This window comes from Dendrobium catenatum, unplaced genomic scaffold (genome assembly GCF_001605985.2).
Source record: "Dendrobium catenatum unplaced genomic scaffold, ASM160598v2 fragScaff_scaffold_1617, whole genome shotgun sequence".
In the NCBI taxonomy this organism is placed as follows: Eukaryota; Viridiplantae; Streptophyta; class Magnoliopsida; order Asparagales; family Orchidaceae; genus Dendrobium; species Dendrobium catenatum.
Genome location: NW_021320079.1, coordinates 588,671 through 606,107, shown reverse-complemented (window position 1 = coordinate 606,107; position 17,437 = coordinate 588,671). Strand labels below are relative to the sequence as shown.

At 33.8% G+C, this 17,437-nt stretch overlaps 3 protein-coding genes across 4 annotated transcripts; 1 reads left to right on the top strand and 2 right to left on the bottom strand.

Moving 5' to 3' along the window:
• Positions 1-1,057: 1,057 nt before the first annotated feature.
• LOC110093135 (transcription termination factor MTERF4, chloroplastic-like) lies at positions 1,058-2,482 on the top strand. Its single transcript, XM_020817926.2, has one exon. The coding sequence runs from the start codon at positions 1,222-1,224 to the stop codon at positions 2,365-2,367; it is 1,146 nt and encodes a 381-aa protein (XP_020673585.1). The 5' UTR covers positions 1,058-1,221; the 3' UTR covers positions 2,368-2,482.
• Positions 2,122-8,486, bottom strand: LOC110093134. Of its 2 annotated transcripts, none has more exons than XM_020817925.2 (2): positions 7,190-8,486; positions 2,122-2,254 (listed from the first exon to the last, which is right to left on the bottom strand). In XM_020817925.2, exon 1 carries the CDS (start codon positions 8,359-8,361, stop codon positions 7,210-7,212), a length of 1,152 nt encoding a protein of 383 aa, XP_020673584.1. In that variant the 5' UTR covers positions 8,362-8,486; the 3' UTR covers positions 2,122-2,254; positions 7,190-7,209. The 2 variants fall into 2 exon arrangements, with proteins under 2 accessions (XP_020673584.1, XP_028556864.1); XM_028701031.1 differs by lacking the exon at positions 2,122-2,254 and adding an exon at positions 4,352-4,370.
• Positions 8,487-11,612: 3,126 nt separating this feature from the next.
• Positions 11,613-12,997, bottom strand: LOC110093125 (transcription termination factor MTERF4, chloroplastic-like). Its single transcript, XM_020817915.2, has one exon. The coding sequence runs from the start codon at positions 12,953-12,955 to the stop codon at positions 11,789-11,791; it is 1,167 nt and encodes a 388-aa protein (XP_020673574.1). The 5' UTR covers positions 12,956-12,997; the 3' UTR covers positions 11,613-11,788.
• Between the last annotated feature and the right edge of the window lie 4,440 nt (positions 12,998-17,437).

Below are 17,437 nucleotides of genomic sequence, written 5' to 3'. Positions count from 1 at the left end.
TTTCTTACTGCTTCTTAAAACAATTTTTTAGTATAAAAACTTTAATTATTGTACTAAAAAGTTACTTTAAGAAACAATAGAAATAATTGGAAGACCATCAACCATACTGAGCGGTACCGAATAGTGCCGAGCCGGATATCAAGCAGGTGGTGATGCGGCGCATTTTGATTAGTCTCCAGATGATGTTCGGCATCCGTACAAAATAATTTTATCTAAATTAGAGGACTTGATAAGGTTAAAGAAAGTATTAGGGGACAGAGGGAAAAGAGAGGAAAAGAAAAGGGCTGAGTAGAGAGTGGAGGAGCTTGAAGTATTCTTCAAAGGTGATAAGATATTTTATAAAATTAGTTCTAAAGTATTGTGAGGAAAATAGTTTAATTACTCTGATTATAAAAAAAAGTTTTCCATCAAAAAATTTATGATTAGTGAGATGGTTGTTTGAAAAATAAAACAGTAATAAAGTTGTCCCAAATATATCTTAAGTTGGCTAGCTAATCACATATAGTGAGGCTGCAAAACTACCACCATATCAACTAAATCTACCATATTTTATTTGGGACAACTTAGCAATCATAATTTTATTTGATTATTACTTTCTTCATGCCTTCTCACTATTTTTTAGAAATTTGTATGCTAGAAAATTGAGTATTGCAACAATAGCAGTCAAGTTATTTTCCTCATAACAACTTTACAACAACTTTTTAAAACGTTGCAGCTGGCTCAAATAAACCCTAAATCTTAAAAAAAAAATAAAAGTTTTGTTCAATATTATTCCTTGTTTTGTTTGAAACTGCTTTCTTACTGCTTCTTAAAGCAGCTTTTTAGTATAAAAACTTTAATTATTTATACTAAAAAATTATTTTAAGAAACAATAGAAACAATAAGAAGGCCGTCCCAAACGAAGCATTAGTTAATTTACGACAACTTTCTCAATTCCTTCTTAGAATTTTTTATAATCAAAATTACTAATTCATGATATTTTTAAGTAATTATTCAATTTAAAAAATGAATATATTTATAATACCCACAATAATTTTTAAGAGAATTATTTTTCTTATATCAATTTTAGGATCACCATTATAAAATAGTGAAATCATTCCATACAGACCCTTATTAAGTTTATAATATTATGAGATGTAAAATACATTTTCACTATAATCAGGCTTTCAGCATCGGGTATTTAGGGTTTCTTCTACCACGCCTATCGTAGAATTTCGTCTAATGCTTCGTCTTCTCCGCCAATTCCCCTTCTCGATCGAGCTCAAACGGTCGTGCACGACAGATCTGCGCCTCCTCCAAAAAAATGTCGCTACGGCCCTAAACCCTTCGATTTCAGACGTCAACGTCTCCTACCTCGTCGGATCATGCGGCCTCTCGCCGTGGGCGGCGCTCAAAGCCGCCAAGAAGTTCACCCTCAAAACCACCGGTAATGCCGATTCCTTCCTGTCCCTCCTTCGATGTCATGGCTTCACACAAAGCCAGATCGCGTCTATAGTCACCAGCTACCCCACGCTGCTCAACTTCAATCCTGAGAAGATTATCAAGCCCAAGCTCGAGTTTTTTCTCAATGCCGGCTTTTCAGCCACTGATTTCACCAAGTTTATCTCCAACGATCCCCACATTCTTAATTTTAGTCTGGAAAAGATGCTCAAGCCCAACTTTCAGATGCTCAAGAGCATCCTGGGCTCTGACAGGGAGGTCGACATCGCCGTTAGGAACTGTTCCCGACTTCTCCGAATTAGATTAGACAAGGTTATGCTGCCCAACATGGAGACCCTACGGGATATTGGAGTTCCACCGCATAATATTGTTAAATTAGCCACCTTTCATCCCAGATCGATGATGAAATGCCCTGCTCAATTCAATGAATCAGTTAATTTGCTTAAGAAAATTGGCTTCGACACCTCTAAGCCTTTGTTTACTTTGGGAATCAATGCTCTTTCTGTGCTTTCTCCATCTTCATGGGCCAAAAAATTGGAGTTTTACAGCAGCTTAGGATGGTCTGAGAAAGATACTTTGACAGCATTCAAGAAGTACCCTTACTGCATGGCTTATTCAGAAGAGAAGATCAAGCAAAATATGGCTTTCTTTGTTGAGAAACTAAAATTTGATCCCTCTTCTGTGGCAGAACGACCAGTTCTACTCTCTTTTAGCTTTGAGAAGAGAGTTTCCCCAAGGTATAAGATCTTCTGTATGTTATCATCCAAAGGATTGACAAAAAAGAATATGGATTTCAGAACATTTTTAATGGTTCCTGAGAAGAAATTCATAAATCAGTATGTTACCAGGTATGCAAACCAAGTACCAGAAATGCTTATTTTATACAAGGATAAGTTAGAATTATTGGAATGTAAGGTAGATCATTGAGTACTGCAATAAAATTTTTCTATGCTCTCCTTTCTTCCCTATGTTTTGTAAGCTTCACCATTGCATCCGCTTGAAATTCAGTCATGGAGAAGACATCTGATTGCTACTGTGTTCAGTAATAGGCTCACCCTCTTCTCTTAACTTCATTCGCATTGCTGAATCACTGCATTTGGGATTTGAACCTTAGGTTTCATTTGGGACGGCTTTTTATTGCTTCTTAAAATAACTTTTTAGTTTAAAAACTAAATTTTTTATACTAAAAAGCTGTTTTAAGAAGCGATAAGAAAGCCGTCCCAAACGAAGCATTAATCAACCAAACATCCTAAAAATCAAGGGCTGCCTGAATTTTGAAATTTGGGATGCAAAGGTGCTCAATTTGTTCTATCTTTTAGATTGAATTTGCAGGAAATTTATCAATAGCTTCATCTAACTAAAAAATTGCTCTTTTTTTTCTGCTGAAATGTGCTGTTATTATTAGTTTACATAGCTTAGATTAAGGTTTCGTTTGGGACGGCTTTTTTATTATTTTTTAAAAGGGAGTTTTAATAAAAATAAAAAAAATTGTACTAAAACTCCGTTTTAAAAAATAATAAAAAAGACTTGGTTACTATTGTTGAAAAGAGATGGCTATTTCAGTAAGCAATCCATGCATGCAAGAGTGGATAATTTCATCTAAATCAAGCTTTCATTTTAATACAAAAATAAAAAAATTTGTACTAAAACTCCGTTTTAAAAAGCAATAAAAAAGACTTGGTTACTATTGTTGAAAAGAGATGGCTATTTCAGTAAGCAATCCATGCATGCAAGAGTGGATAATTTCATCTAAATCAAGCTTTCAATCAAATTACTCTAAGAAAATAAATTGTTGATATATTTTTTATTTCATGTATTATGAAACATAATGTCAAATATTCCATTCTTTTATAATAAAAATGCAAATAACCTTATTCTACCCTAATTGTTTCTAGCATGAAGTTAGAAATAAGCAAATCTAATTCTAGTGGTGCCTTTAGCTCATTTAGAGTCGAATTATAATACTTATTCTTTTTCTTTTACAGATTTTAAAGCTTAATAATTATTTTATCTTCAAAATTTGAATGTGTGAAATAAAAGACTTTGAACTTTGAAAGAGATTTCATTTAAAAAAAAAAATCTCCTATATGTAACTTTTTCAAATATAATCCATACTCTAACATAGCTCTCACATAGGACCCTTATTTTAGGACATGTGGCTAGCTTTATTATACTAATTTTGAATGAGCTTATACTAGAGAGAGAGAGAGAGAGAGAGAGAGAGAGAGAGGGTTTAGCTGAATTCCTTGGCAGGCTCAAAAGAAGATTTTGCCCACATGAAATATACTGCTTTCCAAGCTACTTTATAGTTCTTTACAGTATGGCTGGCTATATAGTAGGAAGCATATATCAGTTTACAATTACTTGATGGGAGACTAAAATAGAAAGGTTCCGATAGGTAAATAACAGAAACAAATGAGAAATATTTAAACTGGCAATAAAAATTCAGTTCTGCAAAGAATTACATAAGTTTCCAAAGCTGATGCAGAGAAAAAAAAATTCCAGCAGGGTTAATTAAGGCTTCATTGGGGACTACTTTCTTACCACTTCTTAAAGCAGTTTTTTAGTATAAAAATTAAGACTTCGTTTGGGACGGCTTTTTTATTGCTTCTTGAAAGGGAGTTTTAGTACAAAAATTTTAATTATTGTGCTAAAACTCTGTTTTAAGAAGCAATGAAAAAGCTGTCCCAAATGAAGCCTAAAGCTGCTTTAAAAACGGTAAGAAAGCCATCCCAAACAAATCCTAAATATTTGAGAAATCATCAAAAAATCCATTCAGTTCAGAATAATTCGAATAAGGAAGCTGAAGGTAATTACAGAATAAATTTTATTAACAGAGAGGCGTGAGGGAACTAATTTTAAACGTAAACATACCTGAAGCATGGCATCAGGAAAAAAATCCTGCCTTTGCAAGATATTTAGGGCCACAGCTACATAAAAGAAGGTCGAAGGTTGAAAAAGCAAGAAAATAATCAGCTAAGCTAGAACAAGTTCATTAATGACTGGCATCCAAAACAAATTAAGATTTTGTTTGGGATAGCTTTTTTACTTCTACTTAAAACATTTTTATAGTAAAAAATTAAAATTTTTATACAAGAAAATTGTTTTAAAAAGCAATAAGAAAGCCGTCCCAAACGAAACTTAAATCATAGGTATCTGATTTGTTAGCCTGAAAGATTTGTTAGTGAGGGAGCCAACTAGCTTTAATTTATCATAATTTTGAAAGTCTTTGCTAAAATCTAGCCTACATCAAATTTGTGCCTTCACACTTATTATTCCAAAAATATGTATATTTTGTTTGCAACAGTACATGCTGCTAAAGATTTGTCTGCCCCAGTGAATAGATGGATCCTGGATGCTTTAAACTAACGACTACCACTCTCATTTTTGTCAGCTATTACATTGCAGCTCAACAAAAGCTGGCTTTTTTCTTCCACCCTAAGGTTTGCATAATGAAATTTATTAGGATGTAAACGAGACTTAGGCTTCATTTGGAACAGCTTTTATATAGCTTTCGAAAACGGCTTTTTAATACGAAATATTCTAATTCAAGAAATTTTTGTAGTAAAATGTTGTTTTTAGAAAGCAACATGAAAGCTGTCCTAAATAAAACCTTAATCCAAGACTTTACAATAACTTTAAAAATCCTTAGTAGAAGACATTAACAGTAACTTTCAAAATCCTTACTAGCTGAGCAATCTGACACCTACAAATATGCAACTAGGCTTATTGATTAGATTTTATTAAAAGAAATATATGTAGAGTGTGAAAGAAATTGCTCAATTTTAGCAAAACTATAAAAAAATATGATCATATCTTTAGTAAAATTATATCATACAATTATATTAGCATAATGAAGTTTAATTGGATGATGTTATTGTGTATGATGTAATATATGATTCTGGGCAAAAATTTCTCATCCATGTGTTGTTTTGGTATTTATATGTGATGTTATAATAAATTCTAATCTTATATTTAAAAAATATTTTCTTTTTCTAACTTTAGATAAGTAACAAATGATCAACTAAAGAGCCGCTATTTTCCTTAAATCATCACATTCAATCTTGATATCATAATATATATACATATATATTGTTTTGTAAAGCTAAATACTTTTTCCCATGTTTCTTATATTCCTTATATAAATCAATAAAGGCATAACCTTTGTATGAAATATCAAATTAACATACCTATCAAGAATTAGAATCATTATAACGAGCTATGAGGCAAGCATTTGCCTTCTCTAACTCAGTTGAAGTTGATAATGACTTACATTAGAATTTTCCCGCATAAAATTCTTCTTCTTCTTCATGTCCTTCTTCTCCTTTTCCTTCTCTTGTCATCCACAAGTGTGGGAAGTCTCATCTAATGTGCCCCAGCTTCTTCTCGTGATAGCATTTGGCAATTTACTTTTCACCTAAAATAAAACCCTTAGAGTTAACTTTGTGAAGAGCCTTAAATTTCTCGTATCTATGTTGTTGCCTCTTTAGCATGAATATCAACCACCTTGAGATCAAGGACATCTCATTAACTTATCATCCACTTCCAAATGTACTCTGCTCTAAATAATTTGTTTGGAAAGTTATCGACTTTCCATTTTCTTCTCTTTCTTCCTTGATAGCTCTTCAAATTCTCATGCTACAATTGCCTATTCATGCACTACAAAAGAGCCCAAAATTTGATTAAGAGTATGGGGAGATTCATCCTTTGATTTTAGTGGTAGTTTACTTGAGATCCCATTCCTTGGGCAAATACCACAAAAAGTAGTGAACTAACTCTATATTTCTATATAATCTACCAAGAGAATGCATTGAGTTAACTGTCATCAATTTTCTATTAAAAATACCCAAGTCATACACTAATATATTAATATTAGTATCTCTTACTTATCAATAAATTCATAGTGGTTTTAAGTTTTCCTAACTTTCCTTAGTAGTTTTAAGTTTTCCTAACTTTCCTTAGTAGTTTCCAAAATGAAATCTCTCATATAATCACTTAATACAAATCACTCATGACCTTGGAGTTAAATTTGTCAAGTTCAATCTCAACCATAGTCCATTCTAAAAATGATTCCTTAGCTTTGACTCCATCAATAATTTTGCAAGGGGATTTATAATCACAAGATCACGTATTACACAAATGAGGATCTTCTACTCATTATGTGTTGCTCGATGAAAAATTATGTCTCATAGTGTGGATGCCCTCTTAATGGTTGTACAATTAAAGGATATACCAAAGCAGGATGGGGTGAATAGGCATATTAAAAAAATACTGCAAATAATGAAACTAAATACAGAATTAAAAACTATGATTGCAAATGAGTACTTAATAATAAGAAATTACGCAACACACAAATATTGTTAACTTGAGAATTAAAACTAAACCATACTTCTATAAATGATCAAAATACATAATTAACTTGAGAATTAAGACTAATCCATACTAAGACTTCGTTTGGGACAGCTTTTTTATCGCTCCTTAAAGCATCTTTTAGTACAAAAATTAAAATTTATGTACTAGAAATTTGCTTTAAGAAGAAGTAAGAAAACAGTCCCAAACGAAGCCTAAATCACCCTATCTGTGATATAAGAACAAGATAATTAATTATATAAATGATCAAAATACATAATTAACTTGATAAAAAATAATCTAACTTAAAGCACTAACAGAAAATTAACATAATTATTTTTAGTGCAAAATCACTCTACAATTGAAACTGATGCCTCTGCAAGATTTTGTAAGGAGATACCTAGACTTTGGTTGCCATAATCAATGCTCTACCATACATCTGGAAGATTCAAACTCATGCTTGTAAATTTCAAACAGCTCTGGAACTTGATCTGCATACTTGATCACATAGTCATTAAAGAATTTCTTCCGAGGCATCCGAAGGAATGATGCAAAATCCCCTGTTCTTTTTTTTAAGCCATTGGATGATAAAAACTGGAAAATCTTATACCTTGGGGAGATTGTCTTATCAAAACTGTAAGAAAGTATAATTGACCTTGCAGCCACATACGAGGGCTCCCATTTAAGCTTCTCAGAAAAGAAACCAAAATTCCGCTTGATCTTCTCCTCTGAAATAAGCATGCAGTAAGGATGATACTTGAATGCAGTAAAAGTATCCTCATTTGACCAACCTAAGCTCCGGAAGAGCTCCAACTTCTTGTTCCATGTAGACGAAGACAGCCCAGAGAGAACATTAACTCCTAGGGCAAACACAAGTTTAGAGGCATCGAAGCCCATTTTCTTAAGCAAGTCAATAGCTTGGTTGAAGTGAGCAGGGCCCTTCATCATCGCTCTAGGGTAAAAGGTGGACAATTTAACAATCCTGTGCCCTGGAACTCCTAATTCCATTAAGGTTTTCATGTTGGGAAGAACGCAATTGTCCAATCTCTCTCGGAGAAGTCTAGAAGAATTCCCAATGGCGGTAGCAACTTCCTTATCAGTACCTAGGATGCTCTTGAGCATATCGAAGTTGGGTCTGATCTTATTTTCTAAACTGGCTTTCAGGATGCTAGGATCTGAGGAAATAAGCTTGACTAAGTCGGCTTTGGAGTAGCCCACGTTGAGGAAAAACTCCAACTTTGGCTTGATCTTCTTCTCCTGGTTATAGCTAATCAACGCGGGCTGGCTGGAGACAATATAGGCAATCTGGCCTTGATTGAAGCCATGAGCTCTGAGGAGGGAGAGGAAGGAATCAGCGTTACCAGTGCTTTTCAAGGTAAACTTCTTGGCTATGGAGAGGGCCGCCGCCAGTGAGAGGCCGCAGGATCCGACGAGGTAGGAGACGGTAACATCTGAAACCGACGGGGTTAGGGTCTTAGGCACCGTGTCGTGGAGGAGACGCAGATGTGTCGGGCATGACGAGTTGTTTGTGATTGGCCTGTGGAAGGGGTATCTACGGAGAAGACGAAGCATTTGAGTCAAAATGTTGTGAGAAGACAAGCCCTGCTATACCTATACTGAGTGGGAGAGAGAGAGAAGAGGGAGAGAGTAAGAAACCCTAATTGACGGGCGCAACCGGATACAAAGCTAGCCGGTGCAACCTGATACAAACAACATAAAATCTTGTAAGAAATTTCATATTAAAAGAAGAAAAAAAATGCGATAATTCAAATTTATGAAAGAAATATTAATTAAATATTTATTTGGTAAAAAAATTCCTAATTAATTAGGAATAGTTATATCAAAATTATTTGGAGGAGCAAACATGCTCAATTCCTATATATATATATATAGATGCTTTGTGAGTGTGACTATGAGAGGGTGAATTATTACGTCCGGTCGCTGGACGTCCGGACACTCAATCAAGATGCGCCATATCACCCGAATACACTGGGCACGGTGTATTTTGATGACGTGGCACGTCTAGATTGGTGTCCGGACGAATCCGGACACCAGACGTAATAATTTGCCCTATGAGAGGCTGTGATGGGAGAGGCAAAAAAAAAGAAAAAAAAAGAAAAAAGAGTAAAAGGGCATAAAAAATGCATTTGCAATTTGAGAATTGCAAATATTGTAAATCAACATTGGATTTAATCAATGTCATTGGAGTAAATCCAACGAATAACCTTTGTGAGTGTGACTGTTACTGTGTCGACACACAAATAGTGACAATTGTGTTTACTGAGCCAACATGATACTAATACAGATTACTGCTTATTAAAAAAATATCGCTTAAATCAAGACTGTTTACTTGTTTAGTGTGACTACTAAAATACATATTATTGATTCATTATTATTGTTACTATATGATTATACTACTTTACTGTTATTGTTTAATGATTTACTGTTATTGTACAAATTAACTTTTATTGCATCACTTTCCTGTCAGTGTCACTGATTTTATTGATGACGCTACATTAATACTGTTACCGATACAAACATCGATGGTGTTAGTTTGTTTGATACTACTACTAATTCACTATACAGCTATTGAGCACATGACATACTAAGTATATGATTAGTATACTGATTTGATATTTATATAGAATAACATGATAACATGTGTATATCATTATGGGATTTTATTGTATTGATATGATTAAGATAATGTTTACTTATGCTTTAGTTTTACCGCTTATTATAATTTTTTTACTGATTGCTAGTACTAATATGACGTTTACTTTAGCAATTCAACACTTGTATTGATTTACTGGTTTCCCCACCATACTACTTTATGGTTTCCGTACCATACTATTTTACTGGCTACAAACTACTATTTCTACATCAATTTATAATCATATGACTACTATTGCTATGAATTAATTGATGACATTCATACTATTTCTTTATTGTGCTTTGAGTTAGTTGTAGGATCAAATAACATACTAGATTTTTTAGCTCATTATATATGATTTAAATGATTTCAGGTCAAGAAAGACGATTAGGTGTATGAGATTGATCAGATTAGGTACTGCTATTTATTTTTATATATCTTTTAGCTATTCTTTTGTACTCATGATTGATGATGATAAATTATATTTATATGATTTTTAAGGATTATGCATGATTTTGAAATAAAAATACATATGTATTTTAATGTTTGATTACTAGTTTTATTTAGCTGATATTACATTGATAAAAAAGAAATAAATAGCTTTGATGTTAATTTTACAAGATAAAAAAGAATATTTCTTTTAAATTTGATCTTGAGGCATAACATATCATCTCCACCTCTTGTAAAGAACTAGTTTGACTACATCCAATGACATCCATAACCATATTGCATTGCTACATCCACCACCTCAAAGTCACGGTAACTTTACCTCTCAAAAAAGATTTTCTCAATACTTGACCTCATTGTGTTACCAACATTGATAATAATAGTCTTGCCAACTTTTAATGCTATACACTAACATGTTTTTTGCGTTTGGAGATCTTGTACCTCACACTTGCTACAAATAAAAGCTATGGGAATTGGATAAATTCTCATTATTTTCTCTTCCCAAAATCATATATCCCTTACTCCCTCTACTCTTTTGAACATCTCTTCCCAAAACACGAGAACTTTGCCAACAACAATGACCCGAGAGATTATTCTGTGCGGACACCAGACAGCTTTCCATCCAAAGGCCAATCAGGTGCAGCCACGTCATCTAATACCAAGCTCAATATCGAGCATTATCGAGCCACAGTACCAAGTATGGGTGACGTGACACATTTTTATTAGGCTTTGAACAACGTTTAGCATCCGCACAGAATAATTCATCCCTCCTGAAACAATAAGTTGCAAACTTTTAGTAGTTGTTGGTACAAAGGAAACAAGCTTGAAACCAAAATCCTTAACCTTTTTTTTATTTTTAACATTGAGCGAATTTTACAATCAGATATAACAAAATGTTCAGTTTATATGTTCATACATACAACAGAAGTATATGTTTTATCTGTACAAATTTAGAGTACATAATTCAACAATAGTTGGGCCTTTGAGAAGAAAGAAACATGGAGCAATAAGCTTCAGCTTTCAGCTTTCAAAAACAAAATCTCACTAGTCTTACAAATGATAAGAGTAGATGCCAATGCTTCTGAAAACGGAATTAAAAGACACAAGAAAATGCAATGGCTAAGCTTTGTAACAGTCAAATGTCTTAAAAGGCCAACGTAGCTAAAAAGGTAAGATGGCTATCCTTAATAATCCATGTAGCAGTCATAAACTTTTTTTATGGGGACAGTTAGGTCAATTAACACAAATTCACACATACATCACATACACAAGACTCGAATCAAAGACATCTTAATTGGTAGCCTAAGCTCCCAACCAAAAGATCAAAATGAGCTGTGTAGCAGCCATAAACTTGGAAGCATACTGAGAATTATGTTCATGAAACATAGCTAAAAAACATGAGAATCATGTGCATGAACAATTCACCAATTTAGGCTTCGTTTGGGACCACTTTCTTACTGCTTCTTAAAGGAATTTTGTTACTAAAAATGTGCTTTATGAAGCAATAAAAAAGTCGTCCCAAACAAAGCCTTAGTCATAGTTAAGAGTGGATGGCAACATCTTCTGAACAACTGAACTACAAGGCGAAAGCACTACTAAAGTAACTAATTAAAGATATGAGCTACTAAGAATATTCAAAGGACCAGCCATAAAGCTCGAAGGCTTGCTACGGCAAATTATTAGGTGCGGATACTGGACATAGAGAATCATCCGAATTTTTCTATCTATAGTAAAAAAACAATTACTGTAGCAGATGCGCTTTTACTATAGACAGAGAGAAGTCGGGATGATTCTCTCTGTCCGGTGTCCTCACCTAATAATTTCTTGCAAAATACAGGGAACACTAGAGCACTTGAAAATCATGTTCATTGAATACAACAGACAACTTTGATTGGACACTTAACTATCTGCCCCAATTCTGGACAATTGTAACTTATCTTTGTAAAGTTCTAGTAACTCCGGAAATTGATCAGCAAACTTGATCACACACTGATTTAAGAATTTCTTCTTAGGCAACCACAGGAGAGTGGAGAAACCACCGTTCCTTCTTATCAGGCCATTGGATTCTAAAATCCGGAAAACCTTATATCTTGGGGTAATTGTGTTCTCAAAACTGAAAAAAAGCAAAACAGGCCGTGCTGCCACAAAGGAAGGCGACCATTGAAGCTCCTTAGCAAAGAAACCAAAATTATGCTTGATCTTCTCATCCGACAAAAGCATGCAGAAGGGATGCTTCTTGAATGCAGTTAAGATATCATCATCAGACCATCCTAAGCTTAGATAAAGCTGGAATTTTCGGTCCCAGGTGGCCTTACACAACACAGAGAGAACATTGACTCCCAAGGTAAACACAGTCTTAGAGACATCAAAGCCCATTTTCTTTAGCAAGTCAACAGTTTTGTTGAACTGGGCAGGATCTTTCAACAATGACCTCGGATAAAGAGTGGCCAATTTAACGATCCTGCTCTCCGGAACTCCAAGATCCTTCAAGGTCTTTATGTTGGGAAGCATATACCTGTCCAAATTCTGCCGGAGAAGTCGAGATGAGTTACCAATAGCAATGGCGACTTCCGTATGGGAGCCGAGGATGCCCTTGAGCATATCATAGTTGGGTCTGATTCGCTTTTCCAAGCTGGTTTTCAGAATGTATATGTCCGAGGTAATGAGCTTAACGACGTCGTCTCCGGAGTATCCAATACCGATGAAAAACTCCAACTTGGGCTTAATAATCTTCTCCGGATTGAAGGTGAGCAACGGAGGGTACCTGGTGACAATATCTGCAATTTGGCTTTGGGTGCAGCCATGAGATCTAAGGAGGGAGAGGAGGGAATCGGCGCTTCTGGTGGTGGCCTTGGTTTTGAAAGAAAAGTTTTTGGCGACGGAGAGGGCCGCCCCCGGCGAAAGGCCGCAGGATCCCACGAGGTAGGAGATGGTGAAATCTGAAAACGATGGGTCTAGGGTTTTAGGAACCTTGTCGTGGATCAGACTCAGTTGCTTCGGTCGCAAACACCGGTCGCTCGCGATTGAAAAGAGATTGGGATATCGATGCAGAAAAAGACGAAGCATTTTGCAGCATCGAGATTGAACAGAGAGAGAGAGAGAGAGAGAGAGAGAGAGAGAGTTCTGAGCGTTGAGGGAGAAATAAGAAACCTAATTAGCCATTGCAAGCCTTCTACGTTAAATATTATTTATTTGATTTATTTTTATATTAACAGAATACAATTATCTATATTCAGATTATTTTTATATGTTAAATATTTATATTTGATATAGAATTTTTACATTGAGGTGAAATATAATCTATTTTAAATCCTAATAATTTTATTATTTATATGTTATATCATATTAAATGTCAACCAAATCTGTAAAAAAATGAATTTAAAAAATATTCTTTAAATATTAATAAATCAAATAAATAATATATTGAAATAATACATCATGCTATTAGAGAAAAACAATCCTCTTAGATATGGTATTATTAGTTAACTCTTATTTAGACCTCGTTTGCTACATCTTTTTTACTGCTTTTTAAAGCACTAAAGAACTGATTTAAGAAACAGTGAGAAAGCTGCCCTAAAAGAAGCCTTAAGAAAGATTGAATATGGCTTTTAGTGTAGCAAGATAAGTCTAAGATGAGAGTTGTCCAATACTAAAGAAATTTGAGCGAGCAACTTTGTTGAAGGTGATCCCGCATTCCCGCTTGCAAGTTCTTCTATTAGCTATAATAGTTGGTTCAAAATAATTGCCTTCAAAGGTCCCCCTCATGAGGAGAACTTATTACATCCGGACAAAAAACCAAAAATCCGGACAAATACCGAGCAATGCCGAGTGCTCGGTACCAAGCACCCAAGTGACGACGTGGCATTTTGTTATTGGTCTCTGGATGCGTTCGGTGTCCGGACACAATAATTACTTGAATAATGAAAAACTGATGTAGTTTTCAAATTAAAATGATTCAAAACATTTGCACTGCATGAAAAGTCACATTATCACCACCAACCTAAAAAAAGAGCTTGATAATGATGAGTGTGTGCATGATCACCTAAGAGCTCAATAGTTGAAACATACATAATTTTTTTTTTCATAGAATGAAGCTCAAATGGAAATCTTATGAACTGATCATCCATATAGAAGTACCAAATTTGTAATTCAGATCCTGCACATACTTGACTTTTGTAAGAATCCTAATCACTCCATCATCAGTCTTAATTCTAACAGTTCCAATATAAAAAATGCTACATGCTGTGTCATTTCATATAATGACTTTCCCTCCACTGACCTCTTTGAATGAATCAAATTAGTATATGTTAAGAGTCATATCAAATGAACATCATGAATCCATTATCCAATCTTTTCTATTAGAATATGTAGTAACTGTCAAAACCTTTGAATCCTCAAATCTATATGATGCTACTGATGCATTCCCAAATTCAACTGATTTTCCTTTATTCTTCCTTTTCAAATCTAGACAATTCTTCTTATAATGCCCTTCCTTATGATAGTGAAAATATTTTAATTTAGTTTTAGATTTCAACCTTGACTTGTTTATATACTTCTTCTTTTCTAGCTTGCCTCTAGCATTCAAACCTAGAGCTCCTTCTAATTCTTTCTCAATTTTGGTTTCAATCTATTTAGATTTTGCTGTTTGAACCACTTCCAAAGACAAAGTCCCCAGAGCATATTTCAATGTTTCAACAAAGTGAGCATAAGATTTAGGATGATTACTGTTTGATCCTCATAATCCATCTTAACTCCAAGGTTTTCTATATCAATGACAATTTTATTGAAATCAACCATATTATCCTGAAGACTTTTTCACTCAGATATTCTAAATCCAAACAATTTTCCCTCGTAGTAGATTCTATTATGCAAATTCTTGGTCATGCATATTTGTTCCAATTTCAACCGGATTCCAACAGCTGTTGTTTCCTAATCAACCTCACGAAGAACCTTGTCACTCAAATGCAGCACTAGCGTATATACGATAACTCCATGATCTCTGCACTCTCATCTGGATCTAAAAAACTCAACAAATTTCTTTCTCCTTCTAAAGCCTTGGCAATTTTCATTTGGACCAGAACGGCTTTCAAAACTTTTTCTCCAAATAGACAAATCATTTTTTCCATCGAACCTTTTGATCTTAACCTTTGAAACCCCCTTTCTGTTTAAAATCTAATCAGTGGCTCTGATACCAATTTGTTGTAAATCTAAATGACTTTTAAAGTGTGCAACTGATTTAGGGTTTTATCCAAATTGTGTTACTAAATGATCAGAAAACCAAAGTTTCCTATAATTGAAACAAATAAACCAAGCTAGTAAAATCTAAGTTTCTTATTTACAAAAATAAAAATTAGTAAATTACGAACAAATTAATCAATTAATTGGATACATTCTTTCACTGAAATTTGCACAATAAAGTGACTAATATGCTTCTTGCTTTCAAACAAACTTATTCTCACAAGTATTTGATTAAATCACAATATTAACTTACAAGATCTTACCAAAACAACAAGCTAACATGATTCGACATATTTATATCAAGCAGCTACACTATCTAGAAAAACATAAAAACAAGATATATGCTGAGATATAAAATCAGCTAACAAGAAAGTATGAACAAGCATGTATACATCATTATAGGATTTTATTATATTGATATGATTCAAACAGTGTTTACTGATGTTTTAATTTTACCGCTTATTATAATTTCTTTACTGATTGCTAGTACTGATACGACGACTGCTTTAGCGATTCAACACTCGTGCTAATTTACTGGTTTCCCACCATACTACTTTATTGGTTTATGTACCATACTGTTTTACATATTACTATTTTTACATCAATTTATGATCATATGACTGCTACTATGAATTGACTGGTAACATGCATAATGACTCTTTACAATGCTTTGAGTTAATTGTAGGATTAGATGACCTACTGATTTTTTAATTCATTATGATATTTAAATGATTTCAAATCAAGACATATTATTAGGTGTATAAGATTAATCAGATTTAAATTCTCTAGGTTTGCTATTACTTTATTTTTTTCTAACTATTTTTGTACTCATGACTGATGATGATAGATTGTATTTTTTAAAGGAAATTTGAGAATTATGTATGATTTTGGAATACGAATGCACATGTATTTTAATGTTTGATTACTAGTTTTATTTTAGCTGATATTATATTGATAAAAAAGTAGACAGCTCTGATATTAATTTTAAAAGATAAAAAAATAATTCTTTCAAATTTGATCTTGAGTCATTACATATCATCACCACCTCTTGTAAAGAACTAGTTCGACTACATCCAACGACATCCATAACCATCTTGCATTGCTACATCCACAACCTCAAGAGTCGCAATGGCTTCACCTCTCAAAAAAAGATTTTCCCAATACTTGATCTCATTGTGTTACAAACATTGATAATAATAGCTATGCTAACTTTTAATGCTATACAATAACATGTTTTTTGAGTTTGGAGATGAGTGAACTCTTGTACCTCACACTTACTACAAATAAAAGTTATTGGAACTTGATAAAATCTCATTATTTTCTCTTCCCAAAATCTTATATCCCTTACTCCCTCTACTCTTTTGAATATCTCTTCCCAAAACATGAGAACTTTGCCAACAACAACGACCCCTCCTGAAACAGTAAGTTGCAAACTTTTAGTAGTTCTTGGTACAAAGAGAACTAGTCTTAGAAATGATAAGAGTAGATGCCAATGCTTCTGAAAACTGAATTAAAAGACACAAGCAAATGCAATGGCTAAGCTTTGTAACAGTCAAATGTCTTAAAAGGCGAACGTAGCTAAAAAGGTAAGATGGCTATCCCTAATAATCCATGTAGCAGTCATAAACTTTTTTTATGGGAACAGTTAGGCTAATTAAGACTCACACATACATCACATACACAATACTAGAACCAAAGGCTTCTTAGTTGATAGCCTAAGCTCCCAATCAACAGACTAAGATGAGCTGTGTAGCAGACATAAAATTGCAAGCATACTGAGAATTATGTTCATGAAACAGAGCTAAAAAACATGAGAATCATGTGCAAGAACAATTCACCAATTTAGGCTTCGTTTGGGATGGCTTTCTTACTGTTTCTTAAAGTAAATTTTTAATTTTTTGTATTAAAAAAATGCTTTATGAAGCAATAAAAAAAGCGTTCCAAACAAAGCCTTAGTCATAGTTAAAAATGAATGGCAACACCTTCTAAACAACTGAACATAAGGCGCAAGCAAGTGCGATAAGTAAGCTCTACTAAAGTAACTAATTAAAGATATGAGTTACTGAGAATATTCAAAGGAGCAGCCATAAAGCAGCAAGGCTTGCTACGGCAAATTATTATGTGAGGACACCGGATAGAGAGTATCATTCGGATTTCTCTCTGTCTATAATAAAAGTACAGTCAAAGCATAGTTACTGTAGCAGCTGCGCTTTGACTGCTCTTTTACTATAAACATAGAATTCATAATGATTCTCTTTGTCGAGCATCCGCACCTAATAATTTCTAGCAAAATACAGGAAACACTAGAGC